The sequence below is a fragment of the Panicum virgatum genome, chromosome 6K (assembly GCF_016808335.1).
Source record: "Panicum virgatum strain AP13 chromosome 6K, P.virgatum_v5, whole genome shotgun sequence".
In the NCBI taxonomy this organism is placed as follows: domain Eukaryota; kingdom Viridiplantae; phylum Streptophyta; class Magnoliopsida; order Poales; family Poaceae; genus Panicum; species Panicum virgatum.
The window spans coordinates 12,402,308-12,416,535 of record NC_053141.1 but is presented as its reverse complement, the minus strand read 5'-3'; the positions used below and the strand labels follow the sequence as shown (position 1 = coordinate 12,416,535).

The 14,228-nt window shown below is 46.6% G+C and overlaps 2 protein-coding genes across 2 annotated transcripts; both read left to right on the top strand.

Annotated features, from left to right (window-relative positions):
• Positions 1 to 6,015: 6,015 nt before the first annotated feature.
• LOC120711783 (protein ALP1-like) lies at positions 6,016 to 7,924 on the top strand. Its single transcript, XM_039997424.1, has 2 exons — positions 6,016 to 6,408; positions 6,497 to 7,924. The coding sequence occupies exons 1-2, from the start codon at positions 6,115 to 6,117 to the stop codon at positions 7,199 to 7,201; spliced, it is 999 nt and encodes a 332-aa protein (XP_039853358.1). The 5' UTR covers positions 6,016 to 6,114; the 3' UTR covers positions 7,202 to 7,924.
• A 2,375-nt stretch (positions 7,925 to 10,299) lies between these two features.
• On the top strand, positions 10,300 to 13,471 carry LOC120711782 (cleavage and polyadenylation specificity factor subunit 3-I-like). The gene is made up of 5 exons (XM_039997422.1): positions 10,300 to 10,473; positions 10,576 to 10,673; positions 10,770 to 10,815; positions 10,910 to 11,059; positions 11,565 to 13,471. The coding sequence occupies exons 1-5, from the start codon at positions 10,318 to 10,320 to the stop codon at positions 13,200 to 13,202; spliced, it is 2,088 nt and encodes a 695-aa protein (XP_039853356.1). The 5' UTR covers positions 10,300 to 10,317; the 3' UTR covers positions 13,203 to 13,471.
• The last annotated feature ends 757 nt before the right edge of the window (positions 13,472 to 14,228 follow it).

Genomic DNA, 14,228 nt, shown 5'->3' with positions numbered 1-14,228 from the left:
CGGCTCCTGCGTGAGCATTTGGGCCACATGGGCCATGTACCCTTAGATTTAGTTTAAGATTAGAGATAGAGTCCGATCGGGACAAGATTAGTTTAGATTGTTTCCCAAGTCTCCGGACTATAAATATGTACCCTATGTTATTCAAAAAAAGAGAGCGTCATCACGTCTCGCAAACAACAACTCTCGGCGCATCACCACTTCTAATCCTAGGGTTTCATCCAAGTAAGCGTCATGCTGCCCTGATCGCTTCTTGCGATCAGGGCAGTATTGTTCTTGCTTTTACCTTAGTATTACTCGTACTGAAGCATTTTTTATGGCGAATAATGCTAGTTATCCTGATGTTCGTAGCATGGCTTTTAGTAGATCTGTTGTGCTTCGTTGCTTCTCATCTACGAATATCATGTTGTCTCTGTGCAGTCACGTTTTAATCTCATGCTAGTTCTTGTCGCATAGAATTAGTTGCACAGAGGCAACACCCTGCTTATTTTATGTCTAGTAGATCTAATCTGTTATGGTTTGCTCTTATCCTAAGAGTTGGCGTAATATCTGCTAGGTTAGGCCTTGCAAACGGATTGGATGATCCGGTGGTGTAATAGATGCTTTATCTTAGCCTTGATAGGGATTGTTCCGGGAATCGGCTCTTGCTAGTCCTTAGGCCTCTGTTTTGGGTTGTGGTTTAGTCGTCTGTTATGTTCATTAGGCCTAGTCACGTGTAGGATGTTCCGATCTAGCAGTGAAGCTGTTACCATCGTAGATTAGATTAATTAGATTTAATTGAAGCAGTTTTTATAGTTATTTGCTTTATTCCTCAATATCCGGATAGATACAGATCCAATCTGACACCGGGACTCGATCGGCTCTTTAAAGCCGATGCAAGAGTCGTCCCGGGGAGCCGACCACGGCTCGGACTTACATTTACATGTGTCTTTGTATGCAGGAAACTGTTTGGAGCACGTTCGCACCCTCCTGATCGGGTATAGGTCAGGTGGCATGCCCGGCTTTCCACATAATCTCCGGGCGCGTGACGGAATTGCGGGCCGTCGACGAGGGAGCAGTGCCTGACAGCGCCACGGCGACCTCCCGGCTCTTCGTGTTGCCTGTCGCTGCTCGCCGGTGGGTTTCGACCGACAACAAGTCCCAAGGCTCCGGTGCTCTAGTTACTCGACGGACTAGGCCACTAGGGTTAGGGTTAGGGTTTCTGGACGGAGAGGCGGGGATGAAGAGGAAGAGTCGTGCCGTGCCCGGGTGAAGCCCAGCGGCGGCGGATGACCGCCAGGCACCGGCCGGATAAGAGGAAGACGAGGTGGTCTAGATCTAGAGGAAGAGAGTAGACAAGGAGAGGAGGTCGGCCAGGGAGGAGGAAACGAGATGGCCCGGGCTGCAGGCCATCGGTGCCCGCGGGCCGCGGCCGATGGCGGCGGGCCGGAGAGGAGGAGGTCGAGGAGCACCAGCGAGTCGAGGCGGCGACGGCGGCGAAATTTGAGCGGAAGGGGAAACTGGAGTGAGTCGAGGCGGCCGAGACGAGAGAGTGAGAGACTGAGAGAGAGGGGGTAGGGTTTGCCCCCCACCCAGCACCGCGACGCTATATACCCACACGGCGCCGGCGGCCCAACGGCTAGTAGGCCGCTCCAACAGCTACCCGGGCCAGGCTCCTCCAACGGCTAATGGACTGGAGTAATGGGTCTGGGCTGGGGGGTTCCAAAATTAGTCGGGTCGGATCGAGTTGAGCCCATTAGTCGTGTCGAGTCAGGGTCAACACTATGGGTCAGAGTCTCGATTCAGACCCGTCGTGTTGACCCTGACCCTATTGGTAATGGCCTGGGCTGTGTTATGGTCGTGTTTTTTCGTATCGTATCTAGTGCAGCCTATTTAACCCAGTCCATTTGGCCATCTAGTCACAGGAGAAAGAAAGGAACCGACGCGCTGAGCCGCAGGCGGGTCGCCAGCCGTCAGAGTCCGCACGGCCCGAACTCTGTGCCATGCCCTAGTCCGCAGGAAATTAAGAGTAGCCGCGGGCGTCGGGTGCGCCGGTTATACCAACGGCGCGCATGGCTTCGCGCTGGTGGACTGGAGCCTCGTGATCCGATGGGGGAGCCGGGCCTCTTCGCCGTGGCTCCGGCACGCATGTCCTCGCCGGCCACCGCCAACTTCGGCCGCGCACAGAAGCTCGGTGAGGGTTCGTGGCCGGCAAGGCGGCGCCGGTTCGCCCTCCACTTCGCCGGTGCCGACGCAGCGCTCCCTTCTTCGCCGGCGGTTGGGTGTTGTGGCCATGGTGCCCGCCAGAGGAAGGTCTCCTTCGCCGGCGAGGCGCAGGAACCGGCATGAGGGAACGGCGGGAGTGCACCCGCAGGTACTCCTGGAAGCAGGCAACCTGGTTGAAGAAGATGCACATCTGCACAAACACCTGGAGAAGTGGTGGGCATGCAAGCGTTGCGGCAGGTGCTACACTGGCCAGGCCAATTTGAAGGCACACATTTGCGATTACTGATTTTTTTTCATGTTCTTCTGTTGGATGGTGTCCTTCCTTTTGCATCTTGTTCATGTACTTGTCTTATTTATTACCATATACGAAGTTCCTGCTCTCAACTGACTCTCATAAACCAGTGCATGCATGTTGGCTTTCCCCAATTTGATTCGCCATTTTGTCATCTAGCTCAAATTTGAGGGAAGTCAATCTGATTTTTGTGTGGGATTGAGCAAAATTAAGGGCCCCTTTGGATTGGAGGGTAGGAAAAACATAGGGATAGAAAAAATGTAGGAAATGGGGTGTCATGTTTCTCCTATCCTATGGGAATAAAAAAGAGTAAATTTCACCAGCGGTCCTGAACTTGTCCCGAGTTCTCATCCCGGTCCCGGTACTCTCAAAATGCACGTCTAGGTCCCTGAACTTGTCCTGAGTTCTCATCCCGGTCCCGGTACTCTCAAAATGCACGTCTAGGTCCCTGAACTTGTCCCGAGTTCTCATCCCGGTCCTGGTACTCTCAAAATGCACTAGGTCCCTGAACTTGTCCCGAGTTCTCATCCCGGTCCATGAACTTGCTAATCTGTTTCATATAGGTCCAAATCTCCATAACATGCGCTCCAAACAGTACGATTAAGTGAACTGATAGGTGGGGCCCATATAGCAGTCACACCTCTCCCTTCTCCCTCCTCCCTCTGTATGGGCGCTGCCGGACCCCACCCCTAGCATTCGTCGCCACCCGTGCGCCTGCGCTGCCACGATGGACCTCAGCTCTGCGCCACCCCGGTCCTCGTTCATGCCCCAACTGCCGCTTGGCCACGCCGACGGCGGACCCCGCATCCCCGCCGCCCCTCCATCGGCCCCACGCCCTCCCTACCCAGCGCGCTGCCGTCAAGGCCGTCGTCCCACGCGACCCTCGGCTACCCCGCTCCCTGTGGATGTCGTGCCACCCCGAGGGCGGCGCCCTCCATGGCCACCACCGCCGGCGCGCCCTGGCGGGCGAGCCCCGCTCCGGTCCTGGTCCCGGTCCAGCGCCCGCAGGCCCGCACAGCGCCGCCCCGGCCGGCGAGCCGGCGACCCCCTCGCCCGAGCCTGCCCCCTTCCCCATTCTCAAGGTTGAAGATGGCCATGGCCATGGCCATGTGCGGCGACGTTGGGAGCAAGAGAGGGAGAAGGGAGAGGTGTGACTCCCATATGGGCCCCACCTATCAGTTCACTTAATCGTACTGTTTGGAGCGCATGTTATGGAGGTTTTGACCTATATGAAACAGATTAGCAAGTTCATAGACCGAGATGAGAACTCAGGACAAGTTCAGGGACCTAGACGTGCATTTTGAGAGTACCGGGACCGGGATGAGAACTCGGGACAAGTTCAGGGACCTAGACGTGCATTTTGAGAGTACCGGGACCGGGATGAGAACTCGGGACAAGTTCAGGGACCGCTGGTGAAATTTACTCAATAAAAAATATAGGATTAGTAACAACAAGTCCTTTGGCAGCACCACAGGAAACACAAAGGAATTTGGATGTATATTTTGAATTTAAGCAACTAGCCGTTGGCATGAGTACGCAATTCAACAAGCTAGCCGTTGGTTGAACTGCGTACATATATGTGTACTGGTGAACCAAGCCTTCATTTGCACTGCAGCCTTCAGAACTAGCCAGCTGCTCGTCACAACTATATTGCAAGATATCTGCGAGCCATTTAGCTCATCACAACACATTGCAAGAGATCTGACAACCATTTCATTTGGTAAGTCATAAGTCTCTATTTACTGCAGTTTGACCTTATCTCCTATTACATATTCATGCATTCATAATTTATTTCCTGCTTTGTCTATCCTGCATATCAGGTCGTAGATACTTGTACAACAAACTAAAAGCAGACTTATCCCTTGCATATCTATACTGCAGTTTCTGATTGGCATGAACCCAAACTATCGACGCCGATCACAAAATGACGATGAGTTTATGTTGTTTGTGCTTCCTACCCTGGAGGGAAGTTCATCGCAACCATCTGTAAGGATCACCGGGGTGTCCGACCCTAGAGGGGGAGGGGGTGAATAGAGTCGCTAATCGCTTTTCTATCCGCTAATCGCTTTTCTATCCTAGGGCTCAATCTAATTGCATAAGATAAACCTAACACGTCCTACACATGCTAGTTATGACTAAGGTTTATCTATGCTACCCTCTACTTACCCCAAAAGACTTGCAACCTATAGCCAATCCTAATCAAACTAACTAGGAAAGTAAAGGTAAGCAAGAAAGAGTAAATGCGGAAACGTAATGCGGTAAGTAAAGCGGTAAGGGAGAGGATATGCAAACTCCCGTGAAGGCACCAAGACACACGATTTAACGTGGTTCGGTTAGGACACCAAAGTCCCTCCCTACGTCCACGGCCACTTGCTCACAAAGAACAAGTGGGATGCCGAGTCTCTTCGCTTGATCACCGTCTTGCCACGCCTCCAAGGCTCCCGACAAGCAAAGGCTAAGTGACGCCAAGTCACAAAGACGAGGTCACCGCCACCGTCTATCTCGAAGCGTCACCACGGCACCGTCTTCACTATCTTGGAGCTTTAACACCAAGTAGGGGCCTCCTTCCCCGCACAAAGTGTCGTTGCCACTCCACACCAAGTCGGAGGGTCACACGACGAGTACACAAGTTGCTTGCCGCAGCAAGACTTTCTCTCAAGCTAGTTCTCTCAAGAACTAAGCCTAAACAAGCACTAAGCACTCTCACAAGTGTGCTTAAGCCTATATGATGTACAATGAAGCTCTATGGTGGTTGGAGATGATCTTTAGCTCTAGTATACTTCTTTTAACTCCAGCACACTCAAATGGTGCGGCCTTGGGGGTATATATAGGCAGCACAACCAAATATAGCCGTTGGAGAAAAGCTGCCAGAAATGTGCTTAACACCGGTTAATCCGATGCTCCCCAAATCGCCATCGTCGGTTTAACCGGTGATACTAAACTGCCCACTGAAAACTAGCCGTTACGTGTACGGGCAATCAACCGACGCAATCGACCGGTGTATGTAATGTTAGCGTCGGTTTAACCGGTGAGTGCAACTGTCCTCTGATCCTTGAAAAACAAACTCTCTGGACAACTGCACCGACGCCATTAACCGGTGCATCATCGGTTCATCCGATGTATGCATTTTCCTTGGTCTGCTTCTGCCATTGCACCGACGTATTCAAACTTCCTATCGTCGGTTCATCCGGTGCCAAACCCTAGCCCGCAGGCCATCTCTGTCATTGCACCGATGAGTACATTTTGCCTTACGTCGGTTCATCCGGTGATACTAAAACTCCCAGACGTGCTCAAGTCAATGCACCGACGTGTGTAATTTGCTTGGCGTCGGTTCAGCGGAACCCCCGTAGGGGCGGCCCTTCGGGCCTAGCTTCGCCTCTCTTCTCTTTGTCATCACTTGAACCTAAAAGCCTGAGTATATCATCTAAGCAAACACATTAGTTCAAGTGTTGCGTGTGTCATCAATCGCCAAAACATTATATTGAAATATGGCATGAGAGGCCATTTTCGCTACACCATCATCTACTAAGAAGCCCATACATACATCAAAACTATCAGGGGCTTGCCGTGTTAATGAAATCTTAACAGGTCATGAGAGTCTCTGCAAAAGGAACTTTCGTATGGAAGTTCATGTTTTCCATGCTTTGGTACAGAAGTTGCGTGACAAGCAACTACTTGCTGATACAAGAGCTGTCTCAGTAGAAGAGCAAGTTGCTATATTCTTATATGCACTAGCAAAAAATGCAAGTAATGAGACATTGCAGGATGAGTTTCAACACAGTGGTGAAACAATAAGTCGGCACTTCGGAGCAGTGCTTGATGCAGTTACACAACTTACATGCATATACATACGGCCACCTTCCCTACACCCACATCAGATCTTGAGAAAACCAAAATTCCACCCCTTCTTTGAGGTATGAACAAATGAATGATTTGATTGTTTCAATTTCCCCAAGTCAAACTACTGTATAAAGATTGTGTCTTTTTTTTTAATTTATCTAGGACTGTGTCGGCTGCATCGATGGCACTCACATACCAATGTTTCTTCCATTAGATCAACAAGAACCATATCGGAATAGAAAGCAAACAATATCCCAGAATGTCATGCTAGCTTGTGACTTTGATTTAAAATTTGTACATGTGCATGCCGGCTGGGAGGGATCAGCTTCAGATGCAAGAGTTCTACATGATGCACTTAACCATGGTTTTCAAGTGCCTCCTGGTAAATATTTTCTTGTAGATGCTGGTTATGCAAACACACCGCAGTTTCTTGCACCATATCGTGGGACAAGATATCATCTAAAAGAACAAGGAAGAGCTAAACAAAGGCCACGGGATTACAAGGAGCTGTTCAATCTTCGACATGCACAGCTCAGAAACCATATTGAGAGGACGATTGGCATATTAAAAATGAGATTTCCTATACTCAAGACTGGCTCACACTACCCAGTTAACAAACAAGTTGACATATCTGTTGCTTGCTGTGTTCTACACAACTTCATACGCCTACAGAATGGAGATATGTTCTGGCCAAATAATTCAAATGTGGAGATTGATCCAGACCAGATTGTTGATGTGCCAGATGGAGACCATATGTATAATGATGATATACAAGCATTCAATAACTGTAGAGAAGTTGGTAATAAAAAACGAGATGGCATAGCACGACGGATGTGGGATCATTACATAGCACGTAGGACTAGATAGTTTTTTGACTGATATGACAGTCACGGTCATCTTGGACTAAGTTATTGCATCATAGCATATCAATACAGGAAAGCCTTCCCTAATCTCTCGGTTTGGGAAATCGTAAAGGAAATTCGATTTACAGATGCAACAAAATCAAACTGAATCTCAGATGGGGAGAATCAATTGTCAGATGTGGGAGAATCGCACTCAATCGTAGATGGGAAAAATTGATTCTCAAATGGAAGAAAATCAATTCTCAGATGGACGAAAATCGATTCCCAAATGTGGGGAAATCGAATCGAACCTCAGATGGGGAAAATCGAATCGAATCTCAAATGGGGTAAATCGATTTTTAAGATGGGGAAGAGAGTACCTGAAAGATAGGAGAAGCCCACCGATAGACCTGCACTACGTATGAAGTGGCTGCCTGTGAAGTTCGTAGGAAGATTTCGCTTGGCCGGCGATGGGGAGGATGGCTACGCTGTTGTGTAGGAGCTTCAAGAACTGGAACTCTTTGTTTCTTTTCTCTGGAAGATGCGGGAAGGGACACCGTTTCGTCGGACAGGGAAAAGCGGCACGGTGCAGAAGCTAGCGACGCGGCAGATCGCAATAGTTTTCCCGCCAGGAAAGTTTCCAAGAGGTCTGAGCTCTTGCTTATTTTCCCGTAAAACCTAGCTGTAGGAATGAAATCCTCTGGAATATTTCCTTTCTCTTTCCTGTGAACCAAAGGATAGTGTAGGATAAAATCCTTAGGAACCAGAATCCTCTAAAAATCCTTTGCCAATCCTTCAATCCAAAGGGGCCCTAATTGTGCATCCTTATGTACTTCACATGTTCTTCTGATTTAGCTTGCTTTCTATTTGAGCATCATGTTACGGAGCTTTGTAATGATCTCCTCTACTTGTTTGTGTCGGATCTCTTTTGGAACATTTTGATTTGTGCAGCTGTGCTTGTGATTTGTATATAAATATACATACAATTTGATGTGTGCATCAAGGATGCTTGGGGCATTACCAACTATGCATGAGCGTGTGCATCATGTATCAACTGTGTCACTGTCCAGCTGAAAATAAAGGTTTCTCTATATTATTTGCAAGATAAAGAAACATAAATTTTGTGAGTCGAAGTATAGGCATTATCGGTTTGTGCGCATTTTTTCTTGCACGAAAAAGTGTGTATGTACTTTTGTGGAAATAGGGTTGAGAAAGAAAAGGCATGTGCATCTTGATATTTTGTGCATCTCTATATCAGGCAAAAAAAATTTGAGATTTTTTTGTGCATAGAAAATGCATATAGATGTAATAATTTATCCGTGCAAAAAATTGTGTGCATCTGTCAAGGTAATTTTTATGTTTTTGTGCAAACATAATTTGTGCATCGATCATGCACACCAAGAAGCTAGATTTTTTTTGTGTGTCCAAACCAACAGTGCATCAGTATTTAATTTGTTTTTTGTATGCATGAAAATAAGTGCATCATCATGCAGTCTTATTCTTATGATCATACCTAAAATCAATGCATCTCACGTACACAAAAATATCCAATATTCACAATGTACACAAAAATATCGACAGTAATTGATAGGTAAAATTTTTTACTGTTGTCAACAGTGATTGATGCAATGGGCACCGCACAACAGACAACAGTCGAAAGAAACCGGATCGCAAACCAGCACTTTGGAGTTTGGAGTGAGCTGGTGTGCTATAAAAAATTATAATTGTACTGTTTAAGATTCTTAGACTAGAAAATTCCTCCATGTTCTGTATCATCGCGGAGCCTCTGTTCGTGTTCCAAAAGCTCCGCTCCGGCACATGGGCTCTCAAAAGTCGCGCCACCTGTTCTTTCAAAAAATCGACTTCCGTCCATCAAATACATGTCCACTGTTTATTTATACAAGAAAAATACAGTAGATGGTCTGACAGTCCACCAATCTCAGCGGAACCGTGGGCGTCCAGATAACCGGCGCACCCGACGCCCGCGGCTAAAAATCCGCTCTCCCTAGTCCGCCCGTCCTGCCGTCTCCCCAGCCGGCCGCCGCCTTGTGCTGCCTCGCCGCTGCCGACCAGGCGCCCAGGCTCCGGCCCCACGCAGGCGCGCGCCCCGCGCCCAGGCCTGGGGGGGCGCAGGCCGCTCAAGGGCACACGCGCACTCGCTGCGCTCTGTCCTGTCAGCTGTCGCACTCGCACAAGCAACTGACCAAGATTCAAGAAGCCAGGAACCAAGGCCCAAGGTGCGCAGGGGATTGACGAATTTAATCGTGAAAATATGTCGTTGCAATTTGTTGATCATTCAGTATGTCTATTATCTATATGTTGAATAATTTCAAATTATGAATAATTTATGTCATCAGCACACAATTATGTGCTAGTAATATCTATTTTGGGCTGTCAAATCTTTTTTTTGCACTATTTGAAATTTTGAATGCCTACCTCCCAAATCCTGAGCCCGCTCCTAACTACACGGTGAATTGGTTTTATTTTCCTGATACTGTGATAGATTTAGAATTAGTCGCCAGTCATGCTACATGATGAATTGGTTTCATTTTCCTGATACTGTGATAGATATAGAATTCTGCCTACAGTATTCCAAGCTCTTTAAGCTGCTTTGTATCAAAGGTATTGGTCAGAGGTGTACCCTTAATTAATCTGATGAATCATGAATTTCGCCTTTTTGTGAAAAAGGAACCGCAATCACAACTAGCTCTTGTATTGGACCATCAGTGTTATTAATGCTGTTTTGTAACTGCAATATTTTTTTCTTGAGGGCTCTTGTGATTGTAACTGTAATATTGCATACTACTCCCTCCGTTTCAAATTATAAGTCATTTCAAAAATTTTGGAGAATCAAAGTTTTTCAAGTTTGACTAAAATTATATAACAAGATAATAACATTTATGATACCAGTTAAGTATAATTAGATTCTTTGTTAGCTATATTTTTATAATATACCTATTTGATGTCATAAATCTTTGTATTTTTTTCTATAATTTTGGCCAAATTTTGAGATGGTTTGACTCTCTAAATTTTTTGAAATGATTTATAATTTGAAACAGAGGGAGTAATGAACTATCAACTCCATGTGATGTATAACTTGGCCTTATTTTTAAGTTAACTATCAATCTCCGCTGGAAAACAATGGCGTCCGTCGCCGCGCCGAGCGGCTCGCTAGCGGGAAAGCGCCGGGCCTCCGGCGCGCGGGAGGGCGACCAGATGGTCATCACGCCGCTGGGCGCCGGCAGCGAGGTCGGCCGCTCCTGCGTCCACATGACCTTCAAGGGCCGCACCGTCCTCGTAAGCAATCCCTAGCCGCCCCTCCATGGCCGCGAAACCATACCTGCTTTTCAATTCGCTGCTGCTGTTTGGTGCTTTAATTTTGTTGCGATGCGCGGCTAGTTCGACTGCGGCATCCACCCGGCCTACTCCGGCATGGCGGCGCTGCCCTACTTCGACGAGATCGATCCGTCCACCGTAGACGTCCTCCTCATCACCCAGTCAGTAATCCCCCTCCCCCCCCCTCTCCTTTGACTTGGCCACTTACCCCTGCCTCTCTGCATGCCTAATGCCTAATAATTTGCAAAAAAATGCAGCTTTCACTTGGACCACGCCGCCTCACTGCCCTATTTCCTGGAGAAGGTAATTTTCGCCTGCATATTTGTGCTATTAGGTGTTGCGAGACTGTTGCTATGATGCTGCTTGGTGCCTGAAATTTCCTGGGTAATTTCTGCAGACTGCGTTCAAGGGCAGGGTGTTTATGACCCATGCCACAAAGGCTATTTTCCAGCTGCTGCTTGAGGATTATGTCAAAGTCAGCAAAGTTTCCGTGGAGGATATGCTGTATAATGAGAATGACATTGCTCGCTCTATGGGGAAAATTGAGGTATGCTATGCCCTTGCTTGTGGTTGTTTCTCTTTCCGCAGCGAAGTCCTTGCTTGTGGTTTTTTTGCGAGGATGATTGCTATTGTCTTGCCAGCACATAACATGTTACATAACTAAGCCAGCACATAACAGGTGTATTAGACGGGAAGAATGTGTGCTTGAAGATGATGAAGTTGTTGATGTGCATGGTGTATCATTTTTTTTTTGCTTCCATAGTGAAATTATATTTGATATCTCTACCTTTAACTCTGCCTCATCATGTTAGCACCTGTTTTACCCTTTTAAATGCTTTTGTTAGTGCAGCTCTGAATGGGAAACAGTCCTTATAATGGCTACTGCTCATGATGCTCTGCTTAGTGCAGCATGCCTTAGCTGCTCACTTCTCTCCCAAAAGCATAATCTTATATTTCATCTTTAAAGAAGATGCAGAATTCTGCTGTTGATTATTCAAAGGCTATTTTATTCAGGGAAGACACAATTTTATTAATCTAAATGTTCTGCACAGCTTATCGATTTTCACCAGACGTTGGAAGTTAATGGCATACGTTTCTGGTGCTACACTGCTGGCCATGTACTTGGTGCTGCCATGTTCATGGTGGATATCGCTGGTGTGCGCATTCTTTACACTGGTGACTACTCCCGTGAAGAAGACCGCCACCTACGAGCTGCTGAGCTCCCACAGTTCTCCCCAGATGTTTGCATTATTGAGTCAACTTATGGCATACAACAACATCAGCCCAGGATTGTACGCGAGAAGCGCTTTACTGAGGTCATCCACAATACTGTTTCACAGGGGGGTCGTGTTCTTATCCCAGCATTTGCTCTTGGCAGAGCACAAGAACTGTTGCTTATCCTTGATGAGTATTGGTCCAAGCACCCAGAGCTCCATAAGATTCCAATCTATTATGCCTCCCCTCTTGCAAAGAGGTGCATGGCTGTCTACCAGACATACATGAACTCCATGAATGAAAGGATACGGAACCAGTTTGCGCAATCCAATCCCTTTGTTTTCAAGCATATTGAGTCCTTGAATAGCATTGAGAACTTTCATGATGTAGGTCCTTCAGTGGTGATGGCTAGCCCAGGTGGTCTTCAGAGCGGTCTCTCTAGGCAGCTTTTTGATAAGTGGTGCACGGATAAGAAGAATGCTTGTGTTATTCCAGGCTATGTTGTGGAGGGGACCCTTGCAAAGACCATTATCAACGAGCCAAGAGAAGTGACGCTAGCTAATGGGCTCACTGCTCCTCTTCATATGCAGGTTCACTATATCTCTTTTTCAGCTCATGCCGATTTCCCTCAGACAAGCAACTTTTTGGATGAACTTCGGCCACCCAACATTATTCTTGTACATGGAGAAGCAAATGAAATGTCAAGGCTTAAACAGAAACTTATTTCTCAGTTTGATGGAACAAACACCAAAATTGTTTCTCCCAAGAACTGCCAATCAGTGGAGATGTATTTCACTTGTGAGAAAACGGCCAAGACTACTGGCAGGCTGGCAGAGAACGTGCCAGAAGATGGAGAGTCGTCAGGTGGCTTACTAGTGAAAAAAGGATTCACATATCAGATTATGGCTCCTGAAGATCTCCGAGTGTTCACACAGTTATCTACAGCTAACATCACTCAACGCATTGTGGTCCCTTATTCTGGTTCTTTTGAAGTCATAAAGTACAGGCTGAAGCAAATATACGAAAGCGTGGAGCCAGCAACTGAAGAATCTGATGTTCCCACACTTATTGTGCATGAACGAGTGACAGTTCGCCTAGAGTCAGAAAGCTTTGTTACACTGCAATGGTCATCGGATCCCATTAGCGACATGGTGTCTGATTCTGTGGTGGCTGTGGTCTTGAACATAGTCCGTGAGGGTCCAAAAGTTGTTCCGGTTGAAGAAGCAGCAAAGACCAAGGAAGATGCAGAAAGGGTAGCACTAAAGGTAGTGTATTCTCTTATGGCGTCTCTTTTTGGTGATGTTAAAGTAGGAGAGGAAGGGAAATTTATCATATCCGTCGATGGAGATGTGGCACACTTGGATGGGACGAGTGGTGATGTTGAATGTGAAAATGCTACACTGAAAGGACGGATCAAGACTGCTTTCTGCCGCATACAGGGTGCTGTGACACCAATTCCACTTTTAGCCTCTTGATGATCTGGAGGTGCCAAGATCATGCTTTAGACTTGTCCAACATTTCCTAGTTCTTAGTTAAAAAAAAAGCATTTCCTAGTTCAACATTTGACTTCATTTAGAGAGCAGAACCCTTTTCTTTTTTTGAGTCCAATGACGTGTACCGCAGTTGTTGTGAACTCGAAATAACTAGTGCTCTGAGTCTAAGTACTCTGTCCGAAACATGAGTTGCAAAATCGTGCAAATTTTTACTAGCAGCTACTATTACTATGTTAACCTCTTTGAGAATACCTTTTTCTTGTTAGTCTGTATCTGTTTTTTTAGAGTTCATTTAGCTTTCTCCCACTTGGTTGTCCCAAGCTTCCAATTGATGTATTCTGGCTATACTTCATACGATCTTCTGAAGAGAAGTTACAGCTAAAGAATTGCTTGCAGATTCCTTGTAACATTAACAGTAGATGCAACAAAGTCACTTAGGCTCTGTTTAGTTCTCTTTACATGTAAACGCAAAAAAATTTTGTGAAGGAATCTTGCCAATTTGGAGTACTAAATGAAGTCTATTTATAAAACTTTTTATACAAATGGGTTGTAAATCGCGAGACGAAGCTAATGATGCTAATTAATCCATGATTAAGTAATAATTAGCGGATAGTTACTGTAGCACCACTGTTGCAAATCATGGATTAAGTAGGTTCATTAGATTCGTCTCGTGATTTACAGCCCATCCATACAAAAAGTTTTGTAAATAGACTTCATTTAGTACTTCAAATTAGCAAGATTTCTTCGCAAAATTTTACGTTTACGACTTTTTTATGTTTACGAGATGGGACCTAAACATAGCCTTAGCCTTTTTGAAATTCGACGCGGCGCCGGCCGTGGGCCTGGGGCTCAACCTGAACCTGGCGCGGCCGAGATGGTCATGTAGAGACAGACTAACCAATCGGTTAATTAGCACAGTAGGAATCAGCTCATCGATCCAGATGCCATGGCCGGGTGTAAATAGGCTGCATTATTTGTGTATGCGCCGAGATGGTGATGCAGCGAGCG

Excerpts from the sequence above, each read along its gene's own strand:
- LOC120711782 (XM_039997422.1), top strand. The coding sequence starts at position 10,318 with ATGGCGTCCGTCGCCGCGCCGAGCGGCTCGCTAGCGGGAAAGCGCCGG. Across the intron at positions 10,474-10,575 it reads TCAAGGGCCGCACCGTCCTC|TTCGACTGCGGCATCCACCC; the intron begins GTAAGCAATCCC and ends ATGCGCGGCTAG. Across the intron at positions 11,060-11,564 it reads GCTCTATGGGGAAAATTGAG|CTTATCGATTTTCACCAGAC; the intron begins GTATGCTATGCC and ends TGTTCTGCACAG.
- LOC120711783 (XM_039997424.1), top strand. The coding sequence starts at position 6,115 with ATGGAAGTTCATGTTTTCCATGCTTTGGTACAGAAGTTGCGTGACAAG. Across the intron at positions 6,409-6,496 it reads AATTCCACCCCTTCTTTGAG|GACTGTGTCGGCTGCATCGA; the intron begins GTATGAACAAAT and ends TAATTTATCTAG.